At 43.3% G+C, this 21,606-nt stretch overlaps 1 protein-coding gene across 1 annotated transcript in view; it reads right to left on the reverse strand.

Moving 5' to 3' along the window:
- CSMD1 (CUB and Sushi multiple domains 1) overlaps positions 1 to 21,606 on the reverse strand; it is a 2,494,699-nt gene that overhangs the window by 1,718,200 nt on the left and 754,893 nt on the right. Inside the window, exon 4 of the mRNA XM_040430026.1 lies at positions 13,469 to 13,663. Within this exon, the coding sequence (XP_040285960.1) occupies positions 13,469 to 13,663 (195 nt within the window). The remainder of the gene's footprint in view (positions 1 to 13,468; positions 13,664 to 21,606) is intronic.

Raw genomic sequence — 21,606 nt, forward strand, 5'->3', positions numbered from 1 at the left:
CAGGAGGAGGCCACTGAGTGGCACAATGACCAAGTCTGGAGTTGGCAGCAGCATGAGGAGACCACAGAGTGGCCCAATGGCAAAGTGTGGAGGTGGAGGCAGCAGCAGCATCAGTAGGATACCACAGAATGGCAAGGTCACATAGTGTGGAGATGACAGTAGCAGCAGCAGCATCAAGATAACACAGAGTGACAAGGTTACATTGTGTGGAAATGGCAGTAGCAGCAGCAGCATCAGGACACCACAGAATGGCAAGGTGACATAGTGTGGAGATGGCAGAAGCAGCATCAGGATACCACAGAGTGGCAAGGTGACATAGTGTGGTGATGGCAACAGCAGCAGCATCAGGATATCACATATGGTGACGCTGCATATGTTGACGCAAGGCTGTGGTGCCAACATTGGCACAATGGCCACGCTTCACCTTCTACCCACATATTCTACATATGGCCATGTTAACCTCCTCCGGCGGCTTAACAAAAAACTGCCACACAGCCGAGTAGGGTATTTTCCCGCCAACAGTCCGCACTGACTGACTGCTACCGCTCCTGCTTCCGTGAACCCCTGCACCACCATTTCCCAGGCAGGTAGGCTGCTGAGAAGCAGTTGGTCTACCCCGGGTACGTTTGGCTTCCAACCTCCCACTGCTGCCACCCTGTTGACTTCAAGCCAAGCTTTCAAAACATATAACCACCGACGTGAACTGAGATTATATTTTTCTTTTTGTACTGAAATAGGCCACTAAATGCTTTCAACACATATAACTGCAGAAGTGAACTGAGAATATATATATTTTTTTGTACTGAAAAAGGGCACTAAATAGAGATGGCCTTGCAGTTCTCCCGGCGGTCGTTTTGTGGCGAACTTTGCGTGTTCTCGATTCGCCGAACATGCAAATATATGGAGAAATTTGCGCCTGCCATATTCTTTTACATTATGAAGAATTTTGACCCATGACACATCCATCAGGTGGTAAAGGACAGCCAATTGAGACATTTCAGCACATGGACATACCCCCTACCTTATAAATAAACATGATCTGGCCGCCATTTTACATTCAATGTTTTGCCAGTGTAGGGAGAGGTTGCTGTGTGGAGCAGCGACAGGCTGTTAGGGACACCAAACACTAGCTAATAGGGCCACAAAAGTCATTTTAAGGACTAGTATAGGTGTGCTATCTATATGTGTGATACACAGAGGGGTGCGATATACTTATATTTTTATAATGAGTCAAAAACACATAGATATATACAGTGATTACATGGAAGTCAGGAGCCTAGGGATTTACTAGGGCCATTTTTATATAGGGTAAGGTTCCGGACGGGGTCGCTCTTATCAGGGCGGGTGGTCTGTGGTTAGGCTATCAGGGTCAGAATAGCACCCCCCTGTAGGGCAATATCAGGGACAGTTCTTTGCCCACCCTGTCCTTCAATACCCCATCATCATCTCGCCCAGGGATAGATGGTTTTTGCTTTCCCTCCGGGATTCATGGTAGGACATATGGTTTCTGATTTGGTGCCGCCAAGCACCTGATTTAGTGCCGCCGAGCACTGGTTATTGCCTACCATATCTATGCTTTTTGCTTAAAGGGGTTCTGCACTTTATTTTAACTGATGATCTATCCTCTGGATAGATCATCAGCATCTGATCGGCGGGGGTCCGACACCCGGGACCCTCGCCGATCAGCTGTTTGAGAAGGCAGCGGAGCTTCAGCAGCGCCGAGGCCTTCTCGCTGTTTACCGCTGTCCCAGTGATGTCACGACTAGTATCAACTAGCGTGGGCGGGGCTAAGATCTGTTCACTTGAATGGAGCTTAGCCCCACCCACGATAGTTGATATTAGTCGTGACGTCACTGGTACAGCGGTAAACAGCGAGAAGGCCGCAGCGCTGCTGGAGCGCAGCTGCCTTCTCAAACAGCTGATTGGCGGGGGTCCTGGGTGTCGGACCTCGCCGATCAGATGCTGATGATCTATCCAGAGGATAGATCATCAGTTAAAACAAAGTGCAGAACCCCTTTAACTTTAATAATTTAATTTATTTTCATTTTGAGGGATATCTTTTCCATTCATACATCCGCAAAATGGGACCGCATCCGTTCCGCAATTTTGCGGAACGGGTGCAGACCCATTCATGTTCAATGAGTCTGGAATGTGCTTTCCGCATCCGCATTTGCGGATCCGCACTTCCGCATCTGTGCTTCCGTTTCAGTAAAAAATAGAACATGTCCTATTCTTGTCTGCAATTGCAGACAAGATTAGGCATTTTCTATTATAGTGCCGGCGATGTGCGGTCCACAAATTGCGGAATGCACATTGCCGGTGTCTGTGTTTTGCAAATTCGCAAAACACTAACGGACGTGTGAATGGACCCTCATAGTAAAATTATTAAAGGTTACGTTTTATCTTTATGTATATTCTAATGGATTGCCTTCCTTGTACAATGTTATAATATACTTTCTATGTTAGAAAGTATATTATAGTGCATTTGTATTGTGCAGCAGTTGTGTGCGGTTCTGCTGCAATACTGCAGGTATTTAGAGGAACAAGCGTTATTGGAACAAATAATTTCTACTGGTGTGATATACCAGTCGCCCCCCAAAAAATTTGATTGAAGCGGGGTGTTATATACCAATATACTTTCTTTATAGTGCTTTTGGGTACTGTATAGTGCAATTGCGCATGCGCGTACACGAAAATTATATTGCCAATATTTTGCATTGATAAAAATAATAAATGGAGATCGCAAATTCGAATAATACAATTATATTCTGGGTTTAAAAAAAAACACCAATTTTTTGCAATACCCTACATGTGGGACCTTTGCTGCATTTGTCACAGTGAAATACAAGCTTGAAATACTGCAATTATATTCTGGTTTAAAAAAAAAAAAAAACATTTTTTGCAATACCCTACATCTGGTGCCTTTGCTGCATTTGTCATAGTGAAATACAAGCGTTAGATAGTGCTGTTATATTCTGGTATTCTAAAAACGCCCATTTTGGGCAAGATAATAAATTTGCGGCCTTTGCTGCATTTCTGACAGTCCAATACAAGTGTTGGATACTGCTTTTACATTCTTGTTTTAAAAAAACACCCATTTTGGGCAAGATAATACATTTGCGTCCTTTGTTGCATTTGCTGTTACATTGTTGGTTGACAAATTAACATTTTTTCGTGAGGTAATTGATAAAATTTGCCTGTCACACTGTTTTTCCTCTTTATGACACCGGCACTGACTTACTCTCAGTTAACTTAATTATTGACCATTGGCAGTTACATTGTCGCCTGAGCGCAAAAAATGAGTAGAGCGTCAAATAAGGGACAAGGCCCTGGTCGTGGTGCAGCTGGTGGAGCTCCTGTTGCAGGGAGAGGACATGGTTGATCTGTGCCAGCTACATGCACAAGTGAAACACCTTCCTCAGGTGCGAGTAGGCAACAAAACCTTCAGCGTTATTTGGTAGGGCCGAATGCGGCTCTACGAATAGTGAGGCCAGAACCAGTACAGGCGATAGTAGATTGGGTGGCTGACAGTGCCTCCAGTTCCTTCACATTGTCTCCCACCCAGTCTCCTGCTGAAAGATCAGAGTTGGCACCTGCAGCCCATGTACAACAGTCCTTCACCTCACCCCCTTGCAAATCAGCCAGGCAGTCTGAGCCCCAAGTCATGCAGCAGTCTCTTCTGCTTTTTGATGACTCTGCTAGCAGGGTTTCCCGGGCCAATCCACATAGCCCTGCCCCAGAAGTGGAAGAGATTGAGTGCACCGATGCCCAACCACTTATGTTTTAGGATGAGTACATGAGAGGACTGCCGCAGCACATCTCGGATGATGACGAAACACAGGTGCCAACTGCTGTGGCTTTCTGCGGTGTGCAGACCGACAAGGAGGGCAGGGGTGAAGACTGGATGGAAGATGATGTGGAGGATGATGAGGTCCTTGACCCCAAATGGAATCAAGGTCAAGCAAGTGACCTGTGTAGTTCGGAGGCGGTGGTCGCACAGAGCCACCAGCACAGCAAAAGAGGGAGCAGGGTGCAAAAGCGGAGCGGCCGTCCCCTAGACAGTACGCCTGCTACTGCCCACCACAGCAAGGGACCAAGCACACCAAAGCCAGCTCCAAGAAGTTCCCTGGCGTGGCAGTTCTTCAGACAATGTGCTGACAGCAAGACACAAGTGGTTTGTACGCTGTGCAATCAGAGCCTGAAGCGAGGCATAAACATTCTCAACCTGAGCACAACCTGCATGGCCAGGCATCTAAGTGCAAAGCACGAGCTGCAGTGGAGTAGACACCTCAAAAACCAATAAAGGTCTCTGGCTCCTCATTCTTCCTCTTCTGCTGCAGTCTCAACCTCTTTAGCCACCTCTGGAATTACAGTCGCACCTGCCACCCCGCAAACAGAGGATTTGCCAGCAACGCCACCACTTGGGTCATTAAGCAGCTCCACAATGTCCCATGGAAGCGTTCAGCTCTCTATATTCCAAACACTGGAGCGAAAGAGGAAGTACCCCCCTACCCACCCGCGATCCCTGGACCTGAATACCAGCATTTCAAAATTACTGGCCTTTGAAATGCTGTCATTCTGTCTGGTGGATACGGAGAGTTTTAAAAGCCTTATGGTGGTGGCTGTCCCACAGTACGTCATGCCCAGCCGCGACTACATTTCCAGGCGAGCCATCCCTTCCCTGCACAACCAAGTGGGGGACAATATCTGTGGCAAGATCCACCTTACTATGGATACGTGGACCAGTAAGCATTGTCAGGGACGTTATATCTACCTAACAGCTCACTGGGTAAATGCAGTGGCGGCTGGGCCTGAGGCGGATAGCAGTTTGGCGCATGTCCTTCCACCACCGAGGATTGCAGGGCGCTTCTTTTTGCCTCCTGTTGCTTCCTCCTCCTATTCGGCTTCCTCATCCTCTACTGCCTCCTCATCTGGTCAGCGTAACACCTTCACCACCAACTTTAGCACAGCCAGGGGTAAACGACAGCAGGCAGTTTTAAAATGTATCTGTTTGGGGACAAACCCCACACCGTGCAGGAGCTGTGGATGGGCATGGAACAACAGACCAATGAGTGGTTGGTGCCAGTCAGCCTCAAGGTGGTGTGCGATAATGGTCGAAATCTCGTAGCAGCTCTGGGACTAGCCGGTTTGACACACATCCCTTGCCTGGCACATGTGCTGAATTTGGTGGTTCAGAGGTTCCTTAAAAATTACTCCACTATGTCAGAGCTGCTGCAGAAAGTGCAGGCCGTCTGTGCGCGCTTTCGGCGTTCTCACCCTGCTGCCTCTCGCCTGTCAGTGCTGCAGCGTAACTTCGGACTTCCCGCTCACCGCCTCATATGCGACGTGCCCACAAGGTGGAACTCCACCGTGCACATGCTGGCCAGACTGTGCGAGCAGCAGCAGGCGATGGAGTTTCAGCTACAGCACACATGGGTGAGTCGCTCTGCGGAACAGCACCACTTCGCCACCAATGACTGGGCCTCCATGCGAGACTTGTGTGCCTTGTTGCGCTGTTTCAAGTACTCCACCAACATGGCCAGTGCCGATGACGCCGTTCTCAGCGTTACTATCCCACTTCTATGCCTCCTTAAAAAAACGCTTTGGGCGATGATGGAAGAGGATGTGGCACAGGAGGAGGAGGAAGAGGGTTCATTTCATAGGGTTTAAGGCCAGTCATTCACAAGTGGCTTCTGCACCCATAAACGCCAGGTATACAATTGTCCAGCCAGGGCACAGTTCTGGAGGATGATAAGGTGGAGGATTAGGAGGAGGAGATGGAGGAGGAGGAACCGTGTTCACAGCAGGGTGGCACCCAAACCAGCTCATGGCCATCACTGGTGCATGGCTGGGGGGATACAGAGGACACAGATGATACACCTCCCACAGAGGACAGCTTTTCGTTGCCTCTGGGCAGCCTGGCACACATGAGCAATTACATGCTGCAATGTCTCCGGAACGACCGCTGAGTTGCCCACATTCTAACTTCTGCTGATTACTGGGTGGCCACGCTGCTGGATCCCCGTTACAAGGACAACGTACCGTCCTTAATTCTATCACTGGAGCGTGATAGTAAGATGTGCGAGTACAAGCGCACGCTGGTAGACACGCTGCTGGTGCCATTCCCACCTGACAGCGGGGCACAGTGGAAGCACAAGTCGAAGGCAGAGGAGGAGGAAGAGGTCGCCAACACAGCTGGGGCACCACCAGCACCTCAGAAGGCAGGGTTAGCATGGCCGAAATGTGGAAAAGCTTTGTCAGCACGCCACAACAACCAGTACCAAACTCGTACAAATGCAAAACGGTAATGTTCATACAAATCTTTATTAAACAAATATGCATACAAACAAAATAATTAATTAAATGATTAAAACCCAGAAGGGAAAGCAAGGAAGTGTGAAATAAAACCCCCCATGCCAGTCAATATGTCATTACATAATTATTGCACAAGGTTGCTGCTGTCTGCGTGGTGCAACTGAGACAATGTTCAAAAAGGGTACAGAAACAATCAGTATGCTCATCAGTCTTCACATTGTGCCCTGTGAAAAAGCCAGTGAGCGAAACGGACGTCGGGCCGTCCCTCCAGCCAGGTTGGTTATTTTAATGCACTTAGCATGTTAATATTGCTGCTTGTGTGGTGATACCGTGGATTAGTGGTACCCTGTATAGCGTTATGCTCCTATGTCTTCTCTAACCACCCAGGTTTACTTCAGGTCCTGTGGTGTATTTGTATACAATGTGAAGACTGATTGTTTCTATTCCCTTTTTTGCACATTGTCTCCGGTGCACCACGCAGACAGCAGCAACCTTGTGCAATAATTATGTAATGACATATTGACTGGCATGGGTGGTTTTATTTCACACTTCCTTGCTTTCCCTTCCTTGCATTCCCTTCTGGGTTTTAATCATTTTAATTAATTATTTTGTTTGTATGCATATTTGTTTAATAAAGATTTGTATGAACATTACCGCTGGTGTGTTTTGCATTTGTAGGAGTTTCATATTTTGTGGCTGTGCGGTGCTTATAGCGTCTGGTTTCAGCCTTGTTTGGTATATTAACAACCAGTACCACCAGCTGATATAGAACGTCTTAGCAGGAAGCAGCATTTCAGCAACATGGTGGAGCAGTATATGTGCACATGCCTACACATACTGACTGATGGGTCTGCCCCCTTCAACTTCTGGGTCTCCAAATTGGGCACATGGCCTGAGCTTGCCCTTTGCGCCTTGGAGGTGCTGGCCTGCCCTGCAGGCAGTGTATTTTCTGAACGTGTGTGTAGCATGGCAGGGGGCATTATCACAGATAAGCGCAGCGACCTGCCCACAGCCAATGTAGACAAGATCAAGTTAATCAAAATGAACCAGGCATGGATCCCACAGGACTTGTCTGTACCTTGTGCAGAATAGACATGTATACCGGCCTTACCCAGCCATTGTTATGCTACAGCGCAATTGCTCATTGTTGTATTTTTGATATTTCCCACTCTTTTGGGGTGTACCCTAATTTAAACAAAAAATAAATAAATAAACATAGTAAACATAGAATGTGTCAGCAGATAAGAACCATTTGGCCCATCTAGTCTGCCCAATATACTAAATACTATGGATAGCCCCTGGCCCTATCTTATATGAAGGATGGTCTTATGCCTATCCCATGCATGCTTAAACTCCTTCACTGTATTTGCAGCTACCACTTCTGCAGGAAGGCTATTCCATGCATTCACTACTCTCTTAGTAAAGTAATACTTCCTGATATTACTTTTAAACCTTTGCCTCTCTAATTTAAAACTATGTCCTCTTGTAGCAGTTTTTCTTCTTTTAAATATTCTCTTTCTTTTACCTTGTTGATTCCCTTTATGTATTTAAAAGATTCTATCATATCCCCTCTGTCTCGTCTTTCTTCCAAGCTAAACATGTTAAGGTATTTTAATCTTTCCTGGTAAGTTTTATCCTGCAATTCATGTACTAGTTTAGTAGCTCTTCTCTGAACTCTCTCCAAAGTATCAAAATCCTTCTGGAGATATGATCTCCAGTACTGCGCACAATACTCCAAATAAGGTCTCACTAGTGCTCTGTAGAGCGGCATGAGCACCTCCCTCTTTCTACTGGTAATGCCTCTCCCTATACACCCAAGCATTATGCTAGCATTTCCTGCTGTTCTATGACATTGTCTGCCTACCTTTAAGTCTTCTGAAATAATGACCCCTAAATCCCTTTCCTCAGATACTGAGGTTAGGACTGTATCACTGATTGTATATTCTGCTCTTGGGTTTTTACGCCCCAGGTGCATTATCTTGCACTTATCAACATAAAATTTTAGTTGCCCGATTTTTGACCATTCCTCTAGTTTTCCTAAATCCTTTTCCATTTGGTGTATCCCTCCAGGAACATCAACCCTGCTACAAATCTTTGTGTGATCAGCAAAAAGACACACCTTACCATCGAGGCCTTCTGCAATTTCGCTGATAAAGATATTAAACAATATGGGTCCCAGAACAGATCCCTGAGGTACCCCACTGGTAACAAGACCATGGTCTGAATATACTCCATTGACTACAACCCTCTGTTGTCTGTCCTTCAGCCACTGCCTAATCAATTCAACAATATGGGAGTCCAAGCCCAAAGACTGCAATTTATTGATAAGCCTTCTATGTGGGACAGTATCAAAAGCCTTACTAAAGTCTAGATAAGCGATGTCTACTGCACCTCCGCCATCTATTATTTTAGTCACCCAATCCAAAAAATCAATAAGATTAGTTTGGCATGATCTCCCTAAAGTAAACCCATGCTGTTTTTCATCTTTCAATCCATGGGATTTTAGATGTTCCACAATCCTCTCCTTAAGTATGGTTTTCATTAATTTCCCCACTATTGCCAGATTCCTCCCTACTACCTTTCTTGTGAATGGGCACAACATTTGCTAATTTCCAATCTTCTGGGACGACTCCTGTTACCAGTGATTGGTTAAATAAATCTGTTAATGGTTTTGCTAGTTCACCGCTGAGCTCTTTTAATAGCTTTGGGTGTATCCCATCAGGCCCCTGTGACTTATTTGTATTAATTTTAGACAGCTGATTTAGAACCTCTTCCTCTGTAAAGACACATGAATCAAAAGATTCATTAGTCTTCCTTCCTAACTGAGGTCCTTTTCCTTCATTTTCCTTTGTAAAAATTGAACAGAAGTATTCATTGAGGCAGTCATCTAGTTCTTTATCTTCTTCCATATACCTTCCTTCTTTTGTTTTTAATTTGGTAATTCCTTGTTTTAGTTTCCTTTTTTCATTTATGTATCTGAAGAATGTCTCATCGCCTTTTTTCACTGACTGAGCTAATTTCTCTTCTGCCTGTGCTTTAGAAGCTCTTATAACTTGCTTGGCCTCTCTCAGCCTAATCTTATAAATTTGCCGGTCAGACTTGTTTTTTTTTTTTATAATTACTAAATGCTATCTTTTTGTTTTTAATGATTTTGGCCACTTCTGCTGAGTACCACAGTGGTCCCTTCCTTTTTTTGCTTTTACTGACAAGCCTAATGCAAAATTCTGTTGCCTTCAATAGTGCCACTTTTAAGTAGTCCCATTTCTCCTAGAGGTTGGCTACCTCGTCCTCCTCCACCGCCGCTTCCACCTACACCACTACGTCTACCGCCTCCTCAACCTCATACTCAATATGGAACTCCATCATAGATCAAGATTTATTTTTTATTTTTTTTACTTATTTTATTTCAAGTCATCTCTCTAATTTGTCTGAAACATTGTTGGGTTACATATCCCAAATTATTGGCTGTGATATACCCCTGCTCTACCTAGTGGACAGGTTAATAAATTTCACTAATTTGTCTGTTACATTGTCGGGTGAAATTCACCAATTTTTGGCTGTGATATACCCCTGCTCTACCTAGTAGACAGGTTAATAAATTTCACTAATTTGTCTGTTACATTGTCGGGTGAAATTCACCAATTTTTTGGCTGTGATATACCCCTGCTCTACCTAGTAGACAGGTTAATAAATATCATTAATTTGTCTGTTACATTGTCAGGTGAAATTCACTAATTTTTGGCTGTGATATACCCCTACTTTACCTAGTGGACAGGTTAATACATTTCACTAATTTGTCTGTTACATTGTCGGGTGAAATTCATCAATTTTTGGCTGTGATATACCCCTGCTCTACCTAGTGGACAGGTTAATATATTTCACTAATTTGCCTGTTACATTGTCGGGTGAAATTCACCAATTTTTGGCTGTGATATACCCCTGCTCTACCTAGTAGACAGGTTAATAAATTTCACAAATTTGTCTGTTACATTGTCGGGTGAAATTCACCAATTTTTGGCTGTGATATACCCCTGCTCTATCTAGTAGACTGGTTAATAAATTTCACTAATTTGTCTGTTACATTGTTGAGTCAAATTCATACATTTTTGGCTGTGATATACCCCTGCTCTACCTAGTGGACAGGTTAATAAATTTCACTATATTGCCTGTTACATTGTCAGGTGAAATTCACCAATTTTTGGCTGTGATATACCCTGCTCTACCTAGTAGACAGGTTAACAAATTTCCCTAATTTCTCTGTTACATAGTTGGGTGACATTTTAACATTTTTGCCTTGAATAAACCCCTGCTCTGCATAGGTGACAGGGACCTAAATTTCAAATAATTGTCTGTTACATTGTCAGGTGACATTTTACCAATTTTGCCGTATACAAACCCCTGCTGTGCATAGGTGACAGGGACCTAATTTTTGTAAAATCATCTGTTCAATTGGTGGGTGACATGAACACAGTTTTGCCGTGAATAAACCCCTGCTCTACATAGTTGGCAGTGCCCGAAATTTTAAAAAATCGTCTATTCCATTGGTGGCTGACATGAACCCATTTTTCCCGTTGAAAAACCCCTGCTCTGCATAGGTGACAGGGACTTAATTGGCCCTTTCATTCGATCCTTCTTCTTTAAAGGGACACTGACAGGCCCGATAAACATATTTAGTTATTCCTATGCAGTCATAGGTCTATTAAAGTGTATTCAAATGATATAAGAGTACCCCCTGTCCGCATTTTGAACCATGTAAAAACAACTTTATAACCATCTGTCAATCACCTTCTTTTATGCCCAAGGGGCGGTTTTTCACATTTCTTTATGCCCAAGGGGCATTTTTACTCCTACCTTCGTGCCCAGCCGCGCCTCAACTGTCGCTTCCTAGCGCCGCCCAGCTCATTATTATTCACTGGCTGGGCGGCTTTTACAGTCCCCGATTCTCCCGAGCCGACGCAGGCGCAGCAGGAGACGCTGGCATTGATTAAGGGACGCAGGCGCACTGCGAGTGAGGGTGCCGGGCAAGTTATCCGGCGCACGCGCATAAGGTACAAGTGAGTTCAATGCAGCAGGAGACCCTGGCATTGAACTCACTTGTACCTTCTGCGCGTGCGCTGGATAACTTGCCCGGCACCCTCACTCGCAGTGCGCCTGCGTCCCTTAATCAATGCCAGCGTCTCCTGATGCGCCTGCGTCGGCTCGGGAGTATCGGGGACTGTAAAAGCCGCCCAGCCAGTGAATAATAATGAGCTGGGCGGCGCTAGGAAGCGACAGTTGAGGCGCGGCTGGGCACGAAGGTAGGAGTAAAAACGCCCCTTGGGCATAAAGAAATGTGAAAAACCGCCCCTTGGGCATAAAAGAAGGTGATTGACAGATGGTTATAAAGTTGTTTTTACATGGTTCAAAATGCGGACAGGGGGTACTCTTATATCATTGGATGAAAGCCCAGTACTCCCGATGAAAGCCCAGTACTTAAAATTGTACCTGGGTACAATATTCAGCAAATCTAATTGTCCACTAAGAGCAAAGTTTTTTAAGTATTGTATTTTGGGTAATCATCTATAAACATCGAGCAATTCATTGCAAATATATTCTACTACACTATTTTAATTATCACAGTGTGGTCATCCTATGTCAAGGTCTAAAGTAAAATAATGCTGTTTATTTTGGTCACTACAATCATGCACATGCCACAGATGAAAAACCTATCAAATGTTCAGTTTTCAAACATGATAAATTACTTTTATAATTGAAAGTGCACCACACACCTTTCACAGACTCCAAAATTAATCTATTTTTTAAATTTGACAGTAATGAATAAAATCATAGTAATTTTATTATTTTGGATAGATAAATCAAGGCGCTAAAACTAAAACGTTTATTGGTAAGCACTAAAAAAGGAGAGAAGGGAATTAATGAAGGGAATACTCCGCTGTACTAATAGGGCTGACAACTACTTCATAAGCTCTGCTTCTACTGACTACAGCAGCGCATCCTGGCTTGACGCGTTTCCGCTAATCAAGATTCATCAGGAGCTATATTGGCTGCTTGAAAATATAGAGAGCATCGGCTGTCCCACCAACATGGTGACAGCTTCGGCGCTAGTTCGGCCATGAAGCGGCGGCCGAACGTGTTTCTTTTTAAGGAAGAGGCCCCTCCTACCATATGACGCAGGGATTCCATGCAGACGAATAGCGGGCCAGGGGGCGGCACACACCGCCTGTCAGCTCCCGGCACCACAATCCTGCGCATACAATGAGGGATGCCCACTGTCAGTTATGTGAAAAAGTAATAGAGTTTGGCCGAACTAGCGCCGACAGCCGATGCTCTCTATATTTTCAAGCAGCCAATATAGCTCCTGATAAATCTTGATGAGAGGAAACGTGTCGAGCCAGGATGCACTGCTGTAGTCAGTAGAAGCAGAGCTTATGAAGTAGTTGTCAGCCCTATTAGTAAAGCGTAGTATTCCCTTCATCTTTCATATAAACCAGATACCATACAGATGAATTAGGGTCTCCTCCGCAATTTCCATATATGGGGTCTGTACAAATTTTCTAGTGGATACCCCTGTGGATCTAGACTAATAGGCTTGTTTCTCTCTTTGCACTGAAACCATAGGTGTGTTTGTATTGACACACCGTTGTTTGCCTCTCCTCCCCTGTATCTAAGGGGCTGTAATTGGCTTTGGTTTCAGCAAAGTGTGGCATTTGGCTGTCTATCATTTCACTCACTGGACCGGTATGTGGAGTGTTTTAAGTTTATGATACACTTCAGGCTAAGTGTTTGGTAACGTTAATAGCCTAAAATATATATTCCCCCTGTGGTACCAACAGGAGGGTGGTGACGTAATAGGTACACATAGTTCACCTGATACACCGAAGACCTATGTATTAAAGTCCTCTGACTGCGGTCTCTGTGTATTCACCACACATGGGAATTTTTAAAGGATTCATGAATTCCCTTCTCTCCTTTTTTAGTGCATACCAATAAACATTTTAGTTTTAGCGCCTCCATTTATCTATCCATGATTTTTTCTATCCCAGAGACGTAATACCCTTATTACTTATATTGTCCCTGAATAGTTAATTTTATTATTTGCCAGAAAAACTATAGGTGAAAAGCATTGAATGCTCTTTGTATAGGTCTCTCTTACCTCTGCAAAATGGTGATGGAAAATCCCATGAAGCTCCATTTCCTGGACTTACAATACATGTCAGGATAGAATGGCCCTCAAGGATATAACCAGCAAGACAATTATACCGAATCTTGTCTCCAATATTGAATCTTGTTCCATGTAGAATCCCTTTAATTATTTCTCCAGGATTTCCACAAGTATGACTTGGTAACACTAAAAGGGGGGACAGTAAACAACAGTTAATCAATAACTTTTTTGACCAAAAGGATGGCCAATAAATATGTAATTGCCCAAATTAATATTGAAATTTTCTGTCTAAGCAGTAGACGGAACAGAAAAAGTACAGCAAGTTTATCTTACATTAGATTTCAACTGGAAAAAAAAAAGAATGATGGAGCCTTAAGCCTGGAGAGCCAAAGAAATGTGAACAGTGTTTTCCATGTATGGATCCATATTTAAGAAATAGAGCAAGGAGACTAGAAACTTGGTGGTGTTTATTTTATTTTATTTTTTTGTATTCATCACTTGGCAATTTACTTTCTTTTATCTATTTATTAACCAACTCCAGACATTTAATGGGGTTGTCATAGAATACCTACCAGAATGCCCATCGAAAGTGTTCAACGCTGGTGGTCACAAATGCTTAGCAGGTTATTCCTGCCACCAAAATCTTCTTGTGCTCAAGAGATGAAGTGATTACTGTTAGGCCCCTTTCACACGAGCATGACGGATTAGGTCCGGATGCATTCAGGGTGCGTTCAGGGCAACTCACACCATTTTGCAAGCAAGTTAAGTCAGTTTTATCTGCGATTGTGTTCAGTTGTTCCGTTTTTTCCACGCGAGTGCCACGCGTTTTGATGCGTTTTAACACGCGTGAGAAAGAACTGAAGGTTTACAAACAACATCTCTTAGCAACCATCAGAGAAAAACGCATAGCATCCGCACTTGCTTTCCGATGCAATTAATTTTTCACACAGCCCCATTCATTTCTATGGGGCCAGGGCTGAGTGAAAAACGCTGAATAAAAAACATGCTGCGATTTTCATGCAATGCAGAAGTGATGCAAATCAAAGTTGACAAAGTGTAATTTGATCCGTATTTCAGAAAAAATTTGATTCGCACCGAAACCAAATTTCCTCACACTTCGTGGTAACAAATCAATTTTTTTTCTAAAAATGGCTGCTGCACGTGTTACGACATGCAGCAAGGAACTCTGGGAACGAGGAGTCACCCACAATGCCATGCATGCAGCCTTTGATGTCACAGCCCTTTAAATAGCCTTAGCCATCTTGGATTCAGCCATTCTCCAGTGTACTTAGTGCAGGGAGAGATGTCAGCAGGCGCTAGGGACAGTGCTAGAAAAGACTTTAAAACTTTTATTTTGCTCTATAGAAGTTTAGGGAAAGGATAGGGATGAATCATTCCACAGTATTGGAGCATAACAGGTTTCAGTAGGGGAGTTTACAGCCTGGGTAATAGGAACAATCCTATTACACCTTGCCGCACTGACTGCGGACCAAAATTGCCATCATATAGCTCTGTAATTCCAGCAAACCATTCTTGTTATTGGGGTGCAAGTACTGTTTGATACAGACATTAACAGGTTTTATTACAAGGAAATATTTCTACATCTTACTTGATCTTGCCGGCTAGAGGTGCAATTATAAAACACTTTTTGGCATGTATTACTGGCCAAAAAAATTATTATTATTTGACATTCAGCGGTGCAGTTATATGTTCTAAAGCCCTTTTTGGCGTGCATTAGTGGGAAACAAATATATATTATGTGCCGTTCAACGGTGCAGTTATATGTTCTAAAGCGTTTTGAGGAGTGTATAAGTGGAAACAAATACGGGCCTATTTGCCATTCAGCGGTGCAGTTATATGTTCTAAAGCCCTTTTTGGCGTGTATTAGTGGGAAAAAAATATATTATTTGCTGTTCAGCGGTGCAGTTATATGTTCTAAAGCCTTTTGTGGAGTGTATGAGTGGAAAAAGTTAGGGCCTATTTGCCTTTTAGCAGTGCAGTTATATGTGTTAAAGCCCTTTTTGGTGTGGTTTAGTGGCAAACAAATATATATTTTTTGTCGTTTAGCGGTGCAGTTATATGTTCTAAAGCGCTTTTTGGCGTGTATTAGTGGCACTAAAAAAAGTATTTGCCGTTGTGTGGTGAAGTGAGAAAATTACAGCCCTTTTTGGCGTGTATCAGTGGGAAAAAATTTTTTTTCCCATTCAGTGGTGCAGTTATATGTTCCAAAGCCCTTCTATGTGTGTATTAGTGGCTAGTGATGAGTGGCACAGGCAATATTCATTTTCTTAATATTTTGCGAATTTTTTGCATAATGTTCACTATAGATTTGCGAATTCTAAAATTTGTTATCTCCAGTCATTATTTTCACAATTGCCTAAATTGACTCTAATGATGCGCATATTTTTTGCACAATACATGCAACTTCACATTTTATCAGTTCTGAGTAGATATTACTGATTGGTGAACTAAGTATTGTTGTGACATCACAGCACTATGTCTGTAGCATGTATGTATTGACAGCAGAAAAACTGTAATTCCTATCACACTACCTAGCACCCTGCACTGGAACCTATCAGCTACACTATATCACTATCTAATCTACACTGACTTCCTCCCACTAACTATCTGTAATATATATATATATATATATATATATATATATATATATATACAGTACGGACCAAAAGTTTGGACACACCTTCTCATTCAAAGAGTTTTCTTTATTTTCATGACTATGAAGGCATCAAAACTATGAATTAACACATGTGGAATTATATACATAACAAACAAGTGTGAAACAACTGAAAATATGTCATATTCTAGGTTCTTCAAAGTAGCCACCTTTTGCTTTGATTACTGCTTTGAACACTCTTGGCATTCTATTGATGAGCTTCAAGAGGTAGTCACCTGAAATGGTCTTCCAACAGTCTTGAAGGAGTTCCCAGAGATGCTTAGCACTTGTTGGCCCTTTTGCCTTCACTCTGCGGTCCAGCTCACCCCAAACCATCTCGATTGGGTTCAGGTCCGGTGACTGTGGAGGCCAGGTCATCTGGCGCAGCACCCCATCACTCTCCTTCATGGTCAAATAGCCCTTACTTTCAAAGTTTTCCCAATTTTTCGGCTGACTGACTGACCTTCATTTCTTAAAGTAATGATGGCCACTCGTTTTTCTTTACTTAGCTGCTTTTTTCTTGCCATAATACAAATTCTAACAGTCTATTCAGTAGGACTATCAGCTGTGTATCCACCTGACTTCTCCTCAACGCAACTGATGGTCCCAACCCCATTTATATTGCAAGAAATCCCACTTATTAAATCTGACAGGGCACACCTGTTAAGTTAAAACCATTTCAGGGGACTACCTCTTGAAGCTCATCAAGAGAATGCCAAGAGTGTGCAAAGCAGTAATCAAAGCAAAAGGTGGCTACTTTGAAGAACCTAGAATATGACATATTTTCAGTTGTTTCACACTTGTTTGTTATGTATATAATTGCACATGTGTTAATTCATAGTTTTGATGCCTTCAGTGTGAATCTACAATTTTCATAGTCATGAAAATAAAGAAAACTCTTTGAATGAGATGGTGTGTCCAAACTTTTGGTCTGTACTGTATATATATGTATATATATATATATATATATATATATGCTAACTACCTATCTAATGTAATTAGATAAGGATCAAGAGGACTCAGCAAAGCACAGAGCACAGCAATGACACTGCTCTCTTGCTCAAAACTGCAAAAAACAGCAGATAATGGCTGCTGGGGAGTTTCTTATATAGAAAGGGGTAGGCAACTTTCCTATTGGTTGCTAGGGATGTTTTTTAACCCCTGACAAAGATATTGCAGCCTTCTCATTGGCCCACAAGCAATTGGCTCATTGGCCCATTCGCGATTACGAATATATAGCACTATATTCTACATCTTCGTGAAGTCTCGAAGTCCTGATATTCACGATAAAAAATTGTGATTAGCATATTCGCGATCAGCACTAGTTGTAAAGCCTTTTGTGGCATGTAAAAATAAAAATATATATTTGCCGCTCAGCGGTGCAGTTATCTGTTGTAAAGCCTTTTGTGCAGTGTAGTGTTGATCGAGCAAAAAAGTGCTCAGGTGCTCGGGTGCTCTGGCCAAACAAATCGTGAGCATCCAAATATAATGGAAGACAATGGGAGAACCCGAGCATTAAACCAGGCACCCCCTGCTCTGAAGAGGGGAGAGTGCCTGGTTCATAGGAAAGGTCAGAAATTGATGGAAACACCACCAAAATGGTTCAGGAACTGCATGGGAAGGATGTCTGGATGCATCTTGGACTCCCAAATCGCTGCTGGGAAAGATGTTGTCCGAGTAGTACGCCACTTTTACAGACCGACAATAATACGCACAAAACCGAATATAAAAACAATTTTAGAGGGAAAACTGTTAGGAAACCTTCTTTCCTATATGTTTAATTGTATATAAAGTGCAAGTGCTGACAAAAATTACAAGGAAGAGGCACTCCGATACAACCTGTATATCACATAAAGGAGGGCCTCATTCACATTGTGTTACAATTGTTCATGTAGTAGGATTCCTACACTCATAAAGCCTATGCGCCGCATGTGTGCAAATTACCTATTAGGTATAATTAGGTGAGGGCCTACAGCTGAGCTGACCCTGTAAAAGATTTTAGGTGCGGGCTTGCAGGTGAGTTCACCCTGTCAAAGATTTTAGGTGAGGGCCTGCAGGTGGACTAACCCTATAAAAGATTTTAGGTGCGGGCCTGCAGGTGAGCTAACCCTGTAAAAGATTGTAGGTGATGGCCTGCTGGTGAGCTGTCACTCTAAAAGGTTATAGGTAAGGGCCTGCAGGTGAGCTGACCCTCTAAAACAATATATGTGAGGGTCTTCAGGTGAAATGACCCTGTAAAAGATTGTAGGTAAAGGCTTGCTGGTGAGCTGACCCTCTAAAAAATTATATGCGAGAGCCTGCTTATGAGCTGATCCTGTCAAACATTATATGCGAGGGCCTGCTGGTGAGCTGACCCTGTAAAAGATTGTAGGTGAGGGCCTGCTGGTGAGATGATCCTTTAAAAGGTTGTAGGAGAGGGCCTGCAGGTGAGCTGACCCTCTAAACAATTATATGCGAGGGCCTTCAGGTGAGCTGACCCTGTAAAAAATTTTATGGAAGGGCCTGCTGGTGAGCTGACCCTCTAAAAAATTATATGTGAGGGCCTGCTGGTGAGCTGACCCTGTAAAACATTGTAGGTGAGGGTCTGCAGCTGAGCTGACCCTGTGAAACATTATATGCGAAGGGCATATATGCGAGGGTATTATATGCGACGAGTAATCATGTTGATATGATGGAAGAGGAGAAGGAGGATGAGAAAAGGAAGATTCAACCATATACCTTTGTTTTTGGTGGAAGGGGTACATGGGAATACAGTGTATTCAGTACATTATAAACAACACATTTAAAGTGCCTTTATGTTTATCAGCTTTCCTCTGGTGGAGTCGGGAAGTCATGGTCAATCCAGGCCTTGTTCATTTTTATGAGTCAACCTGTCAGCATTTTCAGTTGACAGGCGGATATGCTTATCTGCTATAATGCCACTGGCAGCATTAAATACCCGCTCAGACAAAACGCTGGCGGCAGGGCAGTCCAGCACTTCCAAGGCGTAGAGAGCCAGTTTGTGCCACGTGTTCCAGCTTGCAAACCCAGTAATTGTAAGGCACTGAGGGATCATTGAGGATGCTGACACGGTCTGCTATGTACTCCTTCACCATCTTCCAAACATTTTCACTCCTTGTGACACTAGGCCACGCATCAGGGTGAGGGTGCTGGCGAAGTGTCATGAAACTGTCCCAGGCTTTTTAATGTTGCCCTGCCTCTGTTGGAACTGTTGTGTGTTCCCCTTGTCTCGCCTTCTCGGTTGGCCAAAGAACTATGGACTCTGTCGCCAGTGTTGTCAGATGGAAATTTTTTGGAGCAATTTTTAAACAAGGATCGTCTGGTAATGCGGCGTTTTGCTCATACTCTCCACCAGAGGAATGACAGATGAGAAGTTATCTTTGTAATGGGGGTCGAGAAGGGTGAACAACCAGTAATTAGTTTAGTCTAAAATGCGTATAAAGCATAGGTCGCGGGAATGGCACCCTAACATGAAGTCATGAGTACCAACAGGCAAGACTTTGCTGTCATCAGGAGGATCACTCTCAATCTCCTCATTCTCTTTCTCCTCTTCTGCCCACCCATGCAGAACAGGTGGAATTAAACTTCCATGGCTACTATCCTCTGTAGCGGAGGCAACCGTCTCCTGCTACTCTACCTCCTCCTCTTCATCGTCCAATTCGCGCAGAGAAGATGAACTGAGGGTGGTCTGGCTATCACCCTGTGTAATGTCTTCCCCCATTTCCACCTCTTACACATGCAAGCGTCGTCCTTAATTTTGAGCAGCGAGCGTTTGAGTAGACACAGAAGAGTGATGGTTACGCTGATAATAGCGTTATCGCCGTTCATCATCTGTGTTGATTGCTCAAAGTTTCTTAAAACCTCAAAGAGTTCAGACATCCATGCCCACTTGTGAATAGCGGAAGCTGACTGGAAAGGCGACAAACATGTTGCATCTGGTATTCCATTACTGCCTTCTGCTGCTCACAAAGCCTGGCCAACATGTGGAACGTCGAGTTCCAGCGCGCGCTCAAGTCGCACAACAGCCGGTGAGCTGGCAATTTCAAGCGCTGCTGCAGAGTTGACAGACCGGGTGAAGCTATCGATGACTTGCGGCAATGTGCACACACGCGACACACCTTCTCCAGTAGCTCAGGAAAATTGGGGTAGGTTTTGAGAAACCGCTGAACCACAAGTTTGAACACGTGGGTTAGGCATGGGATGCGTCTGAGCTTGCCTAGCTCCAAAGCCGCCACCAAGTTACGTCAATTATCAGACATAACCATGCCTGGCTCTAGGTTGAGTGGCAAGAGCCACAACTCAGTCTGGTCCCTTATCCCCTGTCATAGCTCTGCAGTGGTGTGCTGTTTGTCCCCTAAGCATATCAGCTTCAGCACGGCCTGTTGCCGCTTCACCACTGCAGTGCTACACTGCTTCCACCTACTGACTGATGACTGACTGGTGCTGCACGCGGATAATGTGTGATTGACATGGAGTTACATTGTGCTGTTTAAGTGTTCCCTTTATTTTTTTGAGCAGTGTATATATATATATATAGCGAAAAAAATTCCACGGCACTTCCAAGGCGTAAAATAATATCAGACTTTATTCACCAGACCCGCAACGTTTCGATCCTCTTCCTGGGATCTTTCTCAAGGAGCTTGAGAAAGATCCCAGGAAGCGGATCGAAACATTGCGGGTCTGGGAAATAAAGTCTGATATTATTTTACGCCTTGGAAGTGCCGTGGAATTTCTTTTGCTAATTATTTGAAGGGAGATCGCCTTCACAGCCGCTGGCACTCCGCCTACACCTGATATATAGCTGTGTCGCCCAACTTCTATATTTTTTCTATATACATATATATATATATATATATATATAGATAGATAGATAGATAGATAGATATATGTTGACATAGGAACTTGTTAAATAATAATTTCAAGTGAGAAATGATCATATTTTTATAATATAACATGGAAGCTAACATATGGAAATCCAGTTCTGAGTTTAAGAAAACTCCCATAAGAACATAATCAGATGATGCAAAACAAGTAATAAATCAGGCATAATTCATCACATAAAAGTTATTCCTGTGGCACAGATACTTTACTACATATTTTACATATCTTAGATATGTATTTTACTAAATGTTTACTTTATATCTACTATATTGTACGCTACTACATATCTACAGCACATTTCCAGCTATAGGTCAATAATGGCAGATACAACAGGTCCCAGCTATATGTTCCACCAATATTTTTATATCTTAGAAAACTCATAATACTATAATTTACACATGTACACACTCATCAACTCATAAAGGAAGATCATCCTCTAGTAACCACAGGTATAGAAAATTAAACAAATTACATAGACATGAAGAATTACTGTGGACCCACTGTAGAAAAATACTGATTCATTTTTGGCATACAGCGACATATCATAAGCACATGGCATTCCCAGAAAAATACT

The sequence above is a fragment of the Bufo bufo genome, chromosome 4 (genome assembly GCF_905171765.1).
Source record: "Bufo bufo chromosome 4, aBufBuf1.1, whole genome shotgun sequence".
Classification (NCBI taxonomy): domain Eukaryota; kingdom Metazoa; phylum Chordata; class Amphibia; order Anura; family Bufonidae; genus Bufo; species Bufo bufo.